At 33.5% G+C, this 17,421-nt stretch overlaps 1 protein-coding gene across 1 annotated transcript; it reads right to left on the bottom strand.

Annotated features, from left to right (window-relative positions):
- Positions 1–4,516: 4,516 nt before the first annotated feature.
- LOC130644552 (phenylalanine--tRNA ligase, mitochondrial-like) lies at positions 4,517–15,669 on the bottom strand. The gene is made up of 5 exons (XM_057450212.1): positions 15,416–15,669; positions 8,065–8,719; positions 7,433–7,709; positions 6,473–6,741; positions 4,517–5,292 (listed from the first exon to the last, which is right to left on the bottom strand). Exons 2-5 carry the CDS (start codon positions 8,659–8,661, stop codon positions 5,125–5,127), a joined length of 1,311 nt encoding a protein of 436 aa, XP_057306195.1. The 5' UTR covers positions 8,662–8,719; positions 15,416–15,669; the 3' UTR covers positions 4,517–5,124.
- Positions 15,670–17,421: the final 1,752 nt, after the last annotated feature.

Below are 17,421 nucleotides of genomic sequence, written 5' to 3'. Positions count from 1 at the left end.
ATTTTCACATGATTGAGAAAGATAAGAGAATTTGCTATAAACAAGTGAATATTTTTTTCTTCAACTGAAGCCCAACTTTAATCAGGGAAAGCGACTAATTCTTTATATTGGTTCATTATAGTTTTCCCCGACTAAACTCTGTCTTTCCCGAAGACATATTTCCGAAGTAACTTTCAGAATTTGTAGAATATGAAAATGAACTAAAGAGCTACACTTGCATGGGAAACTACAACTGCATTTCAAGGATTCTGAGGATTGATGTTGAAGCAAAATAAACTGGGAACAAGGTTTAATATCTACTTTGTTTTTTTACGCGCCAAACGACATTTTTTGTATTCATTTATCTAATGATACTTTTGAAGTTATTGATATTGGCAACATAGAAAGCTGACTTCGATTTAACGATTCTAATATATTTACAAGGGGGTTATTTTCGGAATTTTTTTAGACTACCAACTCAAGATATCCTTTAATAGATTAGCTTGCTACTGCACGATTTTTGTCAGGCGGTCATGTGATTAGCAGAAAGTTTTACATGCTGAATAAATCTATATACTGCATCGTTTGTTCACAGATGCGACATGTGAGTTCTAAATGAATTCTTCCTGACAAAGTTTCTTTTGATCATAAGTGCCTTAATTTAATTCAACGCAAATTTGATAATGTGAAATACATTTTACGAAGGTAAAATATAAGTTACTTAAAGCCTGTTAAGCTTGGATTTCCAATTTCTTGAAAAGACATGTTACGTGGGATTTCCAATTTTTTTATAGCTGATTTCTTTTAGTTTTTCTTTGTAATTAAGAGTGATCCTACCCATTCTTCGTTTAAGTTAGCGTAGAATAGAAACTAGATCGCAGATATGTTAAAAAAAGTCTCCACGAAGAAACAAACAAACAAACAAACAAAAAACAGATTTCCAAATACTTCAAGGCAATGGTATGACGTCATGCATGTCTGCTGGTAAAAAACACAGAATTTAAAACGGAAACAATACACTCTATAAAAACAACATTCTTGTACACAAGAAAAATCATGATCTAAAAACACACAACAACATTGTAATTAAGACACCATAACAAATTGTTTAAACAAAAATTTGGCTCGCCGTGGACGATAAAACCACAGGGGTCTGGAGCATAATCCACCCCACTCAATATATAATATGAGTTGTGAATAACATGATGTAAGTATTTGAATTAGGCGATTAAAAAGTACAGATACTATTATAAACATGAGGACTTCGTGTGCTCTGCTTTTGTATATTTTGTTAGTTGCCTTACCGCGTCTTCATGCCTTTTGGGACACTTATGTGAACGAATGCAAGACTGATAAAGATTGTAGTAGCATGCTTTCAGGGTAAGTTCGAAATTATACGTAAAGCGTTTTCTTCATTAATAAACGCTCAACAAGGTTTATGGATAATTCTTTACAAGATATTCAGCTGACCTCAAATGGAGATTGATAAAGATAAAGTTTGTAAAAAACCATTTTTGCAAGATTGTGTGTTTTCGAATACATTAAGTTTATACTTGCAATACAATTAGGTTATAGGTTATTAAGCAGAAATCTGAAACGAACAATGAAACAATGAACATTGATCCCATAGTATCGATTAATTACTACCATAAATCCCCTAAAATCCTAGCCTCGCTTTGCAATTTTATGGATACCATAATTATGCAAAAAATTCAGCAAAAAAGGGTCGGTAAATATATATTGGTAACTTGAACACTATTTTTCTGACCGGAACAGTTTTTGGAATAACTAATGGAAAACAAAATGGATACAAAACAGTTTTCCAAATTATCCTTGTCTGTATTCTAAATGTAACCACCTTATTCGTACAAATTTAGTTATCTATAATATTTATTCATTTGTACAGAAAATTTTCTTAGCACGCAAATTTACTAATTTAACTTAATCTCGCACAGATTACGCACCAAATATTTTGCACGAAAGAATTACGCGCAGCAAAAATATCCTGTTTTTTCGAAGAAAGACGTGTTAAACACCTCCATCTTTTTGTCCATAGTTATGAATTTGTCTTTGAATTTAAATTTGCGCGAAAATTAACACGCGCGAAATACGTTCATATTGCCATCGCGCGATAAATAATATGCGTCAGCAGAAATTAAAGTTGGTACAAAATTTTAGTCGGTCTTTAAAGCTTAAGTTGGTCTTTTTTACGGACTTCGGTAGAGCAGACCATGACTTCAGAAATCAAAACTCTCCATCGGTAAAACAACAAAAAGACACATGATGTATGAAGGGTTGTAAAAGCTAGCTAGAAAAAAATGCCACACAGAGTTTTGGAATGTTTCTTCTTTCAACATAACTGTTTTATTTACATGGATCAGTTACATCCATCTTGTTTTGTGTAATTGTGAGAAAGCAAACACATTTAAAAATAAGTTATATTTTCGGACATTCTTGCTGTCAGTTCTTAAGAGTAAAAAGATTTCATTTTCAATTTTTCATTCAGCAAGAGAGTTATAAAAATTATACAACGCATTTTTCCCGTACATCAACTAGTTAATACATCAAATACTTGAACATTGCTTGAACATTGAACGAATCAAGAACTCGTGGACGTAAAAGGTCCTAAGGATAAGGTTGCTAAACACAATGTGTAGTTTATTTGTTTGTTATATTTGTTTGTTGTCTATTTTTTTCGCCGTACATAATCTGTTCCTTAAATTATACGTATCCCGTACATCACTATTTCGTGCAACTACAAAGTAGTGATTCGGTCCAAGCTTGTCCCCAGGTTTTTTGCCTTCTTGATATGAGAGATGAAGGCGAAAAATATCTTCTCACATATCAAAGAGGCGAAAAAGCCTGGTGACGAGGGTGCGATTTAGTCATTATTGTAAACAGAATGAGGGTGTTATTATTGTAACTGCTCGTTAGGCCGTAGAAAGACCCTATAATTGAATTACTCTGTGGCAGGAGCGAGTCCCAAACAAAGCTGCACGAAACCATTTTAAACAGACAGATTCAACTTGTAGCATAACATAATAAATATTAAGGGGTTAACTTTCCCTAATAATTTGACGATTGAGAAAAAAATAACTTTTTAAGACACAAAATAAAGTCCGGGAATTCAACGAGATGTAGCATATTTGGTCGAAGTATGCTTCAACGTTGCATTTTTGCTACTTTTGTGACCAATTGTTCAATTTACTGAATAGAAACGTCCACAGCATACGTTTTAACGTTTTTAAGTAGCTGTCCAACTACTGTTCTGCATTTAACATATTCCAATCCAGACGGCGTTTTAGGGACTCCTCGACGTAAGATCATACAGTCAGCAATCAACCTGAAAGTTAAACTTGTAAGCTTTAAAAGCTTAAATCTCTTCCTAGGTTTACTAACTAACAATGCGCGGAAAAAGAAGAAGCAAAATTTCACAAATGCCCAAAGCTTTTTGAGAGCTTTAAAGGCCAGAATGATCACCCTTTTTCTCACATTTCAATGCATCACCTTATTTTTCTAATGATCACCAAATAAGCAGGTCTTTACGGAGATATGATCGGAAGAATTGTTACTCTACTGTACTATATTGTACGGCAAAAGGGTCATTATGATTGCTCGTTTCAGAATATTTTTAAAAAAATTTCCACTCGATAACCCTTATTATTATTGAAATTGGTTACCCACTACAGCTTCTTTAGTTCCTATTGGTACTGCTATCAACGAGGGTCGTGCTAACGGTGCCTAGCTCATTTAAGGCTCCCATTTGAGGTATGAAAGTCGCGCGAGCACATAAATCGCTCAACTGACCAACTTAAGATATTAATCCTATTCTTATTCCGAACGCTAAGCAGAAAGGCTAAATTCACACTTTTATAGTCTCTGGCATGATTTCGCAGTGGTTTGCACTAAAGACCTCCCACACTGGAGACGAACGCTCTACCACAAAGCTAACAGTCTTCGAACATCCCTCGCCCCAGCCTCACAAAGTATATTAGAGAGGTTCAGATTGGCTAGCGAAAAATGATAACGTTTAATTTTTTTCCAGGGTGACATACGAGCATTGCATGGATTTATTCAACGCAAACACCGCTGAAGATAAAATCGATAACTTCAGCATAACGTGTTCACTGGATTGTCGATCATACTTACAAAAACTTGAAGTAAAATCTGCTGATTTCAACAAACTAATGACGACTGATTGTGGTGAAAACACGGATTGTCCAACGTATAAACATCGTATACGTCGCTGTTTGCGTGGAGACATTCGAGAGTTTTCTACTTCAAATTTACTCAAAAGTGGCTGCACCAGAGCTTATCAACGATGTCAACGAAACAAGCAATGCAAAAAAATGCATGATGACATGACAAACATTCACTGTAGCTTGTTGATACCTGGTATTGAATGCACACAAGAATGCGAAACCGCACTAATGGCGTTGACTCGCACGAGGAAAACGAAAAAATATTTACGATGTCATTGCGACAGTAGTTTTCACTACGAAGGAGTGTGTCATAACATTCGAAACAACGCTCTTACTCTGTGTAAATCGAAAGAATTTCGTTCGTTCTTAAAACGTAAAAATATTTATCTTGACAATTACAACTAAAACGAAAACACTTCTTACAATCTAGCACACGATACACATTTATAAACACTTTTTAGTTCAGCTACCTGCAATGCAACACAGGTTTTCAGTTGGAGAGGGAAGATTGTAAATTGTATAAAAAAGAAAATATACCAATAAATCCTGTGAAAACAAGCGTGTTTATAAAAAAGTGGACCTTCATCGATTCTAGATCGCTGCCAGCTCAAATGTTGATCCTCTGATACAGGCGTGTAGCAGCAAGGGAGCAGATTTTGAAAAAAAATCCATGCTTCAAACTGAAACTGCGGTTATTAATTACCATTACCGCCAAACTTTAAAGATTTGAACTTGGTGACAAATTAAAAGCGTGCATTCAAAATTGTTTTCAACTTTGTTTATATCTCCCGCAATTTACATCAATATTTAAGAGAATCGAGAGTCGAGAATAACAATCAGTGTAATCAAATATCTCTCTCGTTGCATGGACTGTTTCTCTTTTTCATTTGTGGAACGGAGCAGTCATCACCCCAATGCAAGCTATATCCATCAACAGAAATTTTCACCTCAAACTAACGTTCAATGTCCTTTCCACGCTGTTGCGAATTTCATCTTGAAGTTCGTTCACTTCTTCGTCGCGTAGCGTTCTATCCATCGCGCGATAAGTGATGCGATAACACACACTGCTTTTACGTGTCTTTGGGTGAATAAATTGATCCACTAAAGTCATCTAAAGGAAAATAATTATGTGAAAAAAACGTTTAGCTAGGAAACGATAAAGCGAGTCATGCACACAAATGTAGTTCGTGGAACGTAATTACAGGCCCTTTATTGTCTAGGGAAATGGCAGTAAGATATGCACTTATTTTTTAAAAAATTAAGACAAGTGTACCTAATAAGCTTTCGCTTAGTACGATCATCAGTACGATCATCAGTACGATCATCAGTACGATCATCAGTACGATCATCAGTACGATCATCAGTACGATCGTCAGTACGATTATCAGTACGATCATCAGTACGATCATCAGTACGATTATCAGTAGGATTGGTTTTGCTTTCGAGTAAACCAGTAAAAAATGTATAAAAACTAAGTACACCGTCACGTACGCACATAACTAGCAATTTCGCCGGAACATTTTCAGAACTAGTGGTCCTCATCGCGAATTCGGCAAGAAAAAATACTTTAACCGCCTAGGCTAATAGAAACCTAAATAACCTTCGTGAAGCCGTAGCAGAATAAAGGGACGATCTCTAGTTCCGCAAAGTAGCATGACTGGGTAGTCATGATAAAATATGACTGATCTGAAAGCTATGTGGAAATTTTCTACTGCAGTTAACATGAATGTTAAAGGGCAATAGAGGTCAAATTTTCTGTTATTGATACTTTCGGTTAAAATGAAAGAGGTCTGATGACACGATAACAGAAAAGTGTTTTTATTATCCATTTTTACTCTAATGTTAAATAAGAGCAATTTTAAAGCCTACCCTTGATTTAGCAACAATTAGCAAATTTTAAAAGTTTGGATCTAACTAACTAAACAGGATCCGAAGTCCGCAGTGAACATTGAGAAGTTCATATTGTGAAAAATCTGGTAGAGAAATAAATGATCGACATAATTACTTGCAGAAACGAAATTTGTCGTTTCCTCTCAATATATTTTGTAAAGGATTGCAACTTGTTGTATCAAAACATGTTTGAGATTGATAACATTCTTCGAGGAATTTTCACGGTGACTTTACATTTGTTGGGAGTATGGAGTTTTTTGAATTGCAGAGATTTGGATTGTGTTAATTGTACATTACTGCCAAATGATATTTTAGACAACTTAAAAAAAAATCATTATAATACAGTAATACAAAACGTTACTTGTTATAGGTCTTCAAAAGTAAAAAAAAAAAAAAAATACCTCTTCGACAACATCACCAGCCACCGATCGAACGATTTCAAACAGATCATTTGCCGCAAAATCTTCATTCAACCAAAACGAAATGTCTTTGTAAGATGGCGGGTATTTGCTAAATGGTTTAAAAACAGCATTTTCTTTACCTTCGAATTGCGACAAGAATCTCGGATCTGTACTCCAAAATAATCGAATATCTGGAATATGGAACAATTTCATAGCGAATCGTTCTAGTCCAAGACCGAAGGCCCATCCAATTCTATCACCTGCACCAGCTAAAAAGAACATAGATAAAAGCAAACAAACCGAAATTAGATTCACGTTTTATAAGTGGAAAACTTCACCAGAGTTTCTTTCTAAAACGTATCCAGCTTTAAACAACGACCTTGTTAAATTTGATAATTTTGAAGATGTAGTTGTGAAGTAAAATGTTATAAACTTCTTAGAGCTTATAACGAGAAGTTCTTCTTGACTTCTAGCTGACCTTCAATTTATCTCAATTGGGAAATACCATTTGCCTACTTCACGTCGGCAAACTTGTGTTTCACGTCGGCAAATTTGTTTTTCACATCGGCCATGGACGAACAACATTTAAGTAAGATAAAAGTGAGAGCGAAACTTTAAGCTCAATTTACATCAACTTTAAAAACCCCGGTCAGCAAAAAAGTTTGCCAAATGTCTGGCAAAGAGCGATGGACCATAAGTTAAAAAAATATAAGCTGAATTTCTGTAAAAAAATTTCCTGACATCCAGTCAACCTTACATACTTATATTAAGGTTAACATCTAGTCAACTCTAATATAATTTTTATAATTACTTATTTACCTGGCTTCTTTCTGTTCTAACACAAAAAAAACGAAAGTATAACACAAAATACTACTACATCTAAGACTAAAATATTAGACAAAGAAAAGTAAAACATTTTACAAAGCAAATGTATACAAAACTAAGAAAGTATTTACATACCATTTTGCATAATACCATGCTCCAGAATGCCACACCCCAGCATTTCCATCCACTCACCATTCAATTTGATTTCTAGTTCCCACGATGGATGTGTGAAGGGAAAGTACGCATCTACCCATCGCATTTCAATATCGTCTCCGAACAAATACTCCGCAAGTTGCATTAAGGTGTACTTAAGATTATACTCAGTCACTGCTGTAGCATCGGAAGTGTACCAGCCCTGTTTCTGTGAGGTACGCTCCATATTGTGTGATTCTAAAATCTTCAAAGTGTCATCCTAAAAAATCATGCCATTATTTATAAAACTAGAACCAGATACAATATTTTTTACGATCTGGTTATATCTTCCTCCATATAACGGCTGTAAAAATACAAATTGGTGAAATAACTAAAAACTCCTGCTTTTAAATTCTTTTTAAAAAAAATCAACTCTAAAAAAGACCAAATTTTTTTAGCACAACAAAAATGACGGGCAAGGCCAACGAAAGCACTACAACTGTCTAATAACAAACACACTTTTCTGATGACCCAAGAAGTGCACACAATTCAGCACTTTATTTTGTATACATGTGGTTGTAATACTAACTGAGAAAATAGAAAAAAAACGTTTTGAAGGTTGTAATTCACCATACCTTGGTGCCAAGAAATAGCTCATGTTGGTCAAATAACCGCACACCTTCCATCTGATGAAACACTGGATAATGGCTGCTGTCAATTTCGTCTCTTCTATAGCAATCTCCACAATTCAGAAACGCATTCCAACCACTTTTTAAAAGTTCAACCTCATGAGCTGTCGTGTGAGATCGTAAAACGTAATCTTTATTTACATAATAATTATCATTTTTTGCGCGACTTACGTGATCTTTTGGAACTAAAAGGCTGTCAAAATTTTGTTTTATGTTTACGATCGGATTAAGATTATCAATGGAGGCAAAAACACAACCACCAAAACGTGATCGGTAATTAGCATGAAAATGATCTCTGATTTTGCGTTTTATTATTTCAAGAGGATGATCTTTTAATAAATGAAGTTTTCGACCCAACTTATTCACAATGTTTTCGCCGATATTTGTCATTTCATCCTTCTGATATTTCCTTCCCAATAGTTCTAATTGTTGTACATTATAATGGTTTGTAGAAGCTTGCGAGTAATGTACGCAAAAACACAGCTGTCTTGGTAATTTTAATAAAGTTTGTGGTGCACGATAATAATTCTTGAAAACATTCATGGTGGGTATATAGTAACTCTTCTTTTAAAATATGCATGCATATACGGCAAATTTTTAGCTGCAAAATATAATATATAAATATTATAAATTGTAGTTATAAAAGAATATAATTATGTTTCAATCTTTGAGTTTCAAATTATTTGCAAACGTTAAATACTTCTTTTGTTTATACATGTGACCACCTACTTTGAGACAAAAAAAATGAAATTTTCCCAAATTGCTTGTGAGCAAAAGTAAAACACGAGAGCAACAACATCAGCAACAATTCCAGACAAAAAATATTGAAAAGAAAGAAGGGGTTACCCGTAAACACAAGCAATTGACACACTTTGAACTTGTCAACGTCTGCTGTGAACATTTGCCAATGTTCTTAGGACATAAGACTTAAAATCTTAAAGAGTTCCTGTGGCAGTTTTTGCTTGAAGACATTTTGAGCACAATAAAATATGGAGCAATTTGATAGATGCCTTTAAAAAACTATTTTTTATTTATTAAACTATGCAACAAAAACACCTTTTTTTCAAGAAAGGTGATTATAGACACTTTTTAATATTTTTCAAATTTTTCCAATCTATACTTTATGACCTGTTTAAAAATGTTTTCACCTATCAGAATGTGTGCATACGCCCATTTTCCTCAACTCGAAATAAAAATAATAGTGGTAGCGATTACAATTGTTACATATACTATTAAACAATATTTATATGTATTTTAAATTTCTGAGCGCTGAACAGCTAATGATGGATGGATCATGAAAATTATTAATTAACATAACATTTTGTTATTGTCAAAAATTTTTTTTATCTTTTGCTTATTTTATTTCTCTCAAAAAGATGACCATACCAACACTTCAAAAAACGTTTTCAGACCTGACGATTGTAAGATTGTTAATTTCAAGATCCTAGTGATTATACTTTCCTGAAAAATGTAATGAGCACCACCAGGGAATAAATTTTCTTGTTCTATTGTGAAAAAACTAAACAATAAAAGTCTATTTAAAGCCAACCTGTACATTCTAGCTAATCCACCGACTCCTCAGTCAGATAAAGAATTACTTAGTAACTAAGATATCATCACACCCACGTTTATAGTTAGTAACTGAAAATTACAGCTGATAGCTAGCTATGCGATCATTCACTGGAACGCCGATCAGAAATGATGAAACAAATCCGCATAAGTACACTTACTGTACAAGCAGAACAGGCGGGTCGTTTCCAAGAAGTTTCCCCAGATTTAAAAAAAAAGTGTCCCATGCCTCTATATTTTAGCAAACAGCTTCAATTCTCATTAAATGTGGGTTTTTGTTCTATTGAGTCCATCACAGTTTTGAAAAAAAAAAACAATTATTGGTGAAAATATTTACAGCTAAATACCCTAAAATGTCCCATACGTAACGTGTCCCATTGCAAATCACATTCAAACATTTCTTATTTTCTCTTTTCAGGTATTTTTAATAAATCAAAAGTTAGTGTTTCCAGTTGTATTAGTTGTTAAGGAAGATTTCTTGCCTTTTGAAAAAAACAACATTAAGTCTTCCTCCCTGTTAATTTGACAATATCAAGATTTTTTTTTTTGCTTACACTCTGTAAGAAATCCATAAATGTCCCATACGTAACACCTACTATATTTGTATTATTTTTTTGAAAAGTGAAAGCCAGAAAGAGTAAAATTTCACGTGTTATTTATTGTCCCCCATGGTATGAAACAATAAGAACCTAAATAAATTAAGTTATTCTTAACTGAGATAACAGAACCTTGACTTGACAAATATGTAAGTCTTTCAGTCATAAAGTATCTCTGATGTGTGATATTCAGTTAGAAAATTTATATTTTCTGTAGGCCCTCTGTTTTGTTTTTAAGTGCAGGAGCACCTTGCGGTAAAAATTGCCATACGTAACATAAAACTGTGTTTTTTTTTTATCATTGATTTTCTTGTAAATAAAATTCTTTTACAAAATGTGCCCTAGAATCCCTGAAAGTTTTTTTTAATTAGGTTTATTAATGAAAACATTTGTTTAGAGTGACAAACTTCCAAAGTAAGAGCTGTTACATATGGGACAAAATATTACTACTTGATAGGACTAGAATAACAATATATTGATTTCTAGAATAGATCAAGGTGGAAGTCATTTAAATATTGAAAACTTCATATCTGTAGAAAGTTTTACCATAGAAATGATGATTAAAAAAAAAACACTTTTTTTAAATTTCTTTTTGAAAAATTTGGCCAAAATTCTTGGAAACAACCCAGGCAATATACAGGTAGGTAGATACACCACAGAAATGGTACTGCACAATACCAGTGTTTGCTTATGAAGTGCAGAAGTTTCAAAAATGCCCCAGAAAATGCTATTTATGTACATTTATAACCTTGCATATAGAACATGACCATTCTAACAAAACTAGCATTTCTTCTTAATTTTAATTTCTCATGGAAATATTTTTTTTAAAAATATGTTTTATTTGTTAAGGTCCGTTCTATTTTGAATGCACTTGAATATAAGTTTCCAATGCAAGGTGATTTCCATTGCTCAGTCATATAACCATAACCAAGAAATAAGTTTGATACAAAAACAAAACATCTTTTGGAGAAATATTTGTTAAAAAAGGTTTGAAGTACCCAAATTTAAATTTTTTTTAACATACTAGATACACATTCACAATTATGGTGAAAAATAAGAAAATAGTGTCTTATTAAGTCTCTTAACAATGTTTTTTGTATACGTCAAGTTTTCTCAATACTTCCAATGCATTTCTCACTTCAGCATGTTTTGGAACATTAGAACGTTTTTGGGAGCGACGTTGGGAGGTATAGAAACTGGTCCATTTAACTAAAAAACTCATTAGGTGGAAGATGAACAGGTGCATCTTCCATAAAACAATAAAAACAATAAAAAAGACATAACTAGTCTAATCCACAAATCTTTGAATGGTTGTTTCTCAAGTTAACAGCACTCAACAAAAAACAAATCTGATAATTTTATTTTACACGAGCTTCTATTAAATATGCAAAATTCTTAAAACAGTCAAAACACGGAGACTCATGGAACGCTATTTTGAATGCTTTTATGTAAAAGACTTTAATGTTTTGATCTTCTAAAATATATACACATTTTTTATATATACACATCTTTTCAGGTTGTCATTTTCTCCTTTGTGATCTGCCAGAAACATTTTTAATATGATCAAGTAACTCATATGTCTTCAGGACAAGAACGGTTTTATACGATTCAGAGAAACAAAAATGGTTTTGTTGTTGAAGAACATTTAGTAATTTTTTTTCCATCAACAAACATCTATTCCCACAAAATTTTGTAAAATTCTTAACACACACAAAAGCGTGAAACAGTTTATTCCAGCAAAAATCACATGCAGTTAGTTCTTCTCAACGAAAGCTTATAATACGAAATATAAAAATACAAAAGCTTACACAACAGCTTACAGTGGAGTCTAATTCTACAAAAAATTGCTCTTTTAGTATATTGCATGTGATCTGTTTCTAACGAAAGTTTCCACAAAATTGCAAAAAACAGTAGTTTGCAACACAAACAATATAAACAGACAAAAATACTATCCTCTCTATGAGATTTTGAACCAAAAATAAATTCCCCCTAAAAATATCAACAACCTTTGTAATAATTATCAATAAAACACTTGTAGAAATAACCTGACTGGCTTGGCTTGCTGGCTTACAAAATTTTAACTGGATATCAAAAACAAAATAGTAAAAATAAACCCAATTAACGTACACACTTAATTTTACAAAAATCCTTCTTTTTGTCATATTGCATGTGACCCCCTTGTAATGTATAGCTAACGTGAGAAAATTGTATGTTAGGCATAAAAACGAATAAACCCTAACCTAAAAGTTTAAAAAGTTTTTTTCATAATTCGTGCCTAAAAACGCCTATAAAACTATAAATAGCTAAAAAAGAGGAATAACAACGTAACTCATAGGTTAGAGCTAGCTAATGGAGCTTGAAGCTAACATTAGCTAGGACACCCAGCTAAATATAGTTAAACTTGGGAGACATAAGCTAGGTAGCTATTTATGCTTAGTAAAACACATATAAAAAGAAACAATAGTAATGTAAAAATTATGAAAATTGCAGAGTTCAACAAACCAAAATTTCCTCTTTCTCTAGCAAATTTGTTCAAGCTAACAGCTTAGTGTAGCATTTTAAATTTTTGTTTAAAGAAATTAGTTACGCACCACATTATTTATGCAAAATAAAATGTAAACAAATATGCTAGCTTTTTTATTTTTTAAAAAAGGAGGTAAAATATAAAAATTTAAGTTTGAAGCTCCAATGTATTTTTATGAGAAAGCAATTCTCCTTGACAATTTTATGTGTGCTATATACATATAAAAATATACTTCTAAAAATATCAAAGCTCTTCCTTTTACTGAATTCCAATATAATTGTACTCTAGCGTTCATTTTCTACTTCTAACTTTATACTTTACTACTTCTAGCTCCAAACTCTTTACTTTCAAAGTAACTTATTGTGGCTTCCAACTTCACTTTTCTACTTCTATACTTCTTCACTTAGACTCTTTCTTCTCTTTTATATACGGTTTTTGAAATACTTTATTTTTCACTTTTTTATGATGAAGGGACTGTTCTTTTGTTGTTTTTTGTGTGTCGATGGTAACCCTGCTCCAAATTATATGCTTTTTTAATCCACTCTACTTCTTCACTTTGACTTTCCTTGCTTTTTATATCTGTATTTTTTTTTAAGGGATCGTTGAAAAAAAAGACATTCTTTATCCACTTCTTAATGTCACCTTTTGTTGAGAAATTTTTATGTTTGTTTGTTTTTACGGCAAGGGAGCTTTCTATTTGAATGCCTTCGCGTTCGTAAGTACATAGTTGAGCAAATTATACTTCTTATTTTCTATCACATGGTTTTTAATTGCTTTGGGTTCCAGAATAATACCACAAACTGATAGAAACAATGTATTTCTATTGGAATGAGTAAATACAACACGTTCAGTATGCGTAGATTATTTATGGAAAATTTTTTGGGGAATGGGTAGGAATGAAGGTGCCTCCTTCGTGCTTCTTCATATGCTCAAAATGCATATCCTGAGCGTCAGGATATGCCCCACTATATAATGCGTATCCTGAGCGTCAGGATACGCATTATAGGCGTCTTCATGCCCTGAGCGTCAGGTACATGATACAGATGAGATGCACTGAGCGTCAGATGCATCGACATGTCCTGAGCGTCAGGCACATGCTAATTATGGTGTTTTCTTCCTTGGTGTATTAGAGAATAATGATGTTTTTATTCATACCCTGAGCGTCAGGTGTATGAGAGATGCCCTGAGCGTCAGGCGCATCGACATGTCCTGAGCGTCAGGCACATGCTAATTACTGGTGTTTTATGAGATGCACTGAGCGTCAGATGCATCGACATGTCCTGAGCGTCAGGCACATGCTAATTATGGTTTTTTTTTTTACGTGGTGTATTAGAGAATAATGATGTTTTTATTCATACCCTGAGCGTCAGGTGTATGAGAGATGCCCTGAGCGTCAGGCGCATCGACATGTCCTGAGCGTCAGGCACATGCATGTTTACCGTCAGCCGTCTGCATGTATATTTACCACCGCATGAAAAATTTCATTATTTAAAAAAATTTCATTATTATCCACTTTCCATTCAGAGAATAAAAATATGAAGTAATCACTCAAAAAATTTCTTAATAAACCCCTCTGACATGCTTCGCACACCATCACACCGTCATTACTGAGGATTTCCAACAACAACTCAAATCACCGCGCATGTTATGCTTTATTTTAAGTTTGATTTTAAGTTGCCCCTGAGCCACATTCTTTAAACCAGCATGAAAAAAATACTGAACCGGTATAGTACAACATATAATATATAATAAAATAAATAAATAAAAAAATAATTAAAAATTCAATATACATAAATGATGAACATATTCATTACAGTTCCACAAAGAAAGAAATGAAATATACTCAATACATCCTATTTCGAAAAAGCTATTGCTTAATTTGGATTGATGTTGCAATCGATCGAAAGTGTTCTTTTTTGAAAGTTTTTATATGTGATGTAAGAAATAAACGAAGGGTTCATTTGAAAAATGGCTTCCATACGTGTTCGAGTCACTGCATTTGAAGATAAAAAATTATTATACCATGGGCTTTTATTGATGTGTACGATGCATGGCATACAAAGTCGTGTGATAAAGCCTTGCCTCATTTGGATATATGTCCCAGTAGTTCCGGTTCGGGCTCTGAGGGTTTGGAGTTCAAGCATAGGGAAAAAATAATAAATAATGTATTATGAAAATTTCCTGCATTGTACACCTAAGATGAAGATGACGGTAAACTGAGGTACAAATTCCTTTGACCTTATATAAATATATGTCAATCAGATGTTATTCATATACACTTGATAATAGTTAAAAGCCTCAACAATTTTGTCCTGTAGAAAAATTGGCTGGAAAAGACCTTTCGTCAGCAAACTCCTGCATCTTTCTGCCTACCGCGCAGTTGTTACCAAAAGGACTTACCGCGGAAAATGTAAACAGTCAAAAAGGTCTATACCATATATGAACATGATCAGAAGCATGCTAACCCCAATCCGAGACTAGGTGTGCAACTACTGAAGGACTGTTATAATAAAAAAATATGGATATCTAGCTTTAGCTATAGCTTGAAAATAACCTTTTTAGTATATAACTATATATAATTACGTGAAAAATTCAGATCAGTTCTTACCTGGCTGTGATGTCCTAGTGATAAGAAAAACTACGCCTTGGCTAAAGTAGAGGTCAAATAAAAACTTTTTCTCCTTTGGAAATTTATTAAAACAAAGATAAAGAATTAATATATTTTCAGTTCCCGTGCTGAAATCTTCAACCAAGCCTGGGGCATCAAACTGTTTGCGGACCGTTGAGAGACAGGCAGACGTACAGTTTATGGAAAATAGTTATGCCCAACTCAAAACACTTTGCGGCGTAACTTTTATGGCGTAAAGCAACCTCTACCCTCGTTCCCAGGGTTTTTTGCCTTTTTCATGCTCATTCAACATAGTCCGCGGCAGCGATCTTCAGAAACGCGCATACGCAAAAAATTTGAAAAGATAAATCGAAAAATCCTAAGCAGCGATGACGTCATCAAATTCAAAGTAGTGCAGCCCAAAATAAAGTCCATCGCCTACATATGTAGATCCAAAATTTGTTTTATTATGGTATGCGAGGCCACCGTCTCGTAAAAACAACAAAAATTGCAGCCATGGCCATTGTTGTGTGGTTACGGAAATAGCGAATATAATCCGACGAGAAATAAGTGAATTTCCCCATTTTGCACGTCAAATATACAAAATATGAAAGTTTTCCAGCAACATGGTATATATTCCTATGAAGCCACATCATTCAAGTTTTTCATTGTGAAAATTTCATTCTACTAACATATTTTTCAGCTAGATAACTGGAAAAACGTAGAGCCCATATTTCAATACAAGTTTTTTGCGTAATCGAGACATGGTTTCAATGCACGCAATTCGTGTTATGCAACATGTGGTAAAAGAAAAAAATCTTGTGAAACAAAAACCACCATCAATTCTGTCTTTCTATAAAATTATGAATGCAATTAGGTTTACCGCGTCTAGGTCATTTAGCTCGGTTAGTTCAACTCGTTATATGCTCATACTCGTCATGTACTCTATTCATAAATACCCAGATCGCCTTCAAAACCAACTTTTCGTGGCTAATGGTCCTGTAAGTATAGAAAACGTAAAAGAGTCCTGTGACTAACCTCGTCCCCAGGTGGCTTTTGAATTTTTAACATTGAGGCCAGCGGCGAAGTAATCGCTAGCGGCTTTGGCATAAGGAAACAAACCCTGCGGACGAAAACGTGACTAAAAATCGTGTTGTATTTTTTCAGTAGCTTTTTTTGAAAATTCTCAGCAAAACTCTTCAAATCTTCTCAACTAAAAATGGCAAACCTTTTGTTGTATGTTGTTGTTGTTGTTTTGTTGTTTTTCAGTAGCTTATTGAAACTAAACATAAGGATGTTAAGTCAGTAAATTTTTCCAAGCACAAAAAAATGCACATCAATAAAGACTAAAGAATTTTTTAAACAGGCTGACAATAGCAACATCTTTAGTTCAGACATGTTTTTTTATGTGAATACATAAAAAAAACATACATAAAAATGCCGCTATATTATATTTCCAACTGGTGATGCAACCTCGCTCCTTTACGGCTTGTTAAGTCTTCGTATTGAAATAAAATTAAATGCAAAAATCTAACCAGCCCTTTATACGAGGTTGTAGTAGGTGAGGATTAAGGGCTAGGGCAGTTTCAATTAAACAAAAATGGTCGAATCGATCAAAAAATCATCGATTGAAAAGATAAGAGGTCCTCTTTATAGATCACTAAAGCTCAATCTCTATAAAATCGACTGAAAGCGAACAAAATATTTAACCTAGGCCAATTCATTCATTAGGTTAATATTTTTAAGTCACCTTTCATGCAACCTCCTTCCCAAGTTTTTTGTCTCTTTTCGGCGCTGCGCTTATTGATAGGTCTGATGAAGTAAGTTCATTTCACCGTCCGATATGCAAATAGAGACAACAGCTCCTGGAATCGAGACAATTAGAGCCAGTTTATTAGTTTATACTTTTGTTAGTTTACTTTTTAATTAGTTTATACTTTATTGGGACAAAATTTTTCCCAATAAAGTATAAAATGTCATTAATCATTTTCGAATATAAGTAATAA

Source organism: Hydractinia symbiolongicarpus, chromosome 1, assembly GCF_029227915.1.
Source record: "Hydractinia symbiolongicarpus strain clone_291-10 chromosome 1, HSymV2.1, whole genome shotgun sequence".
Lineage (NCBI taxonomy): Eukaryota > Metazoa > Cnidaria > Hydrozoa > Anthoathecata > Hydractiniidae > Hydractinia > Hydractinia symbiolongicarpus.
Note: the sequence above shows the minus strand (reverse complement) of the source record. Positions and strands in the feature narration are given on the sequence as shown.

Excerpts from the sequence above, each read along its gene's own strand:
- LOC130644552 (XM_057450212.1), bottom strand. The coding sequence starts at position 8,661 with ATGAATGTTTTCAAGAATTATTATCGTGCACCACAAACTTTATTAAAA. Across the intron at positions 7,710-8,064 it reads AGCTATTTCTTGGCACCAAG|GATGACACTTTGAAGATTTT; the intron begins GTATGGTGAATT and ends ATGATTTTTTAG. Across the intron at positions 5,293-6,472 it reads CTGGTGATGTTGTCGAAGAG|ATGACTTTAGTGGATCAATT; the intron begins GTATTTTTTTTT and ends ATTTTCCTTTAG.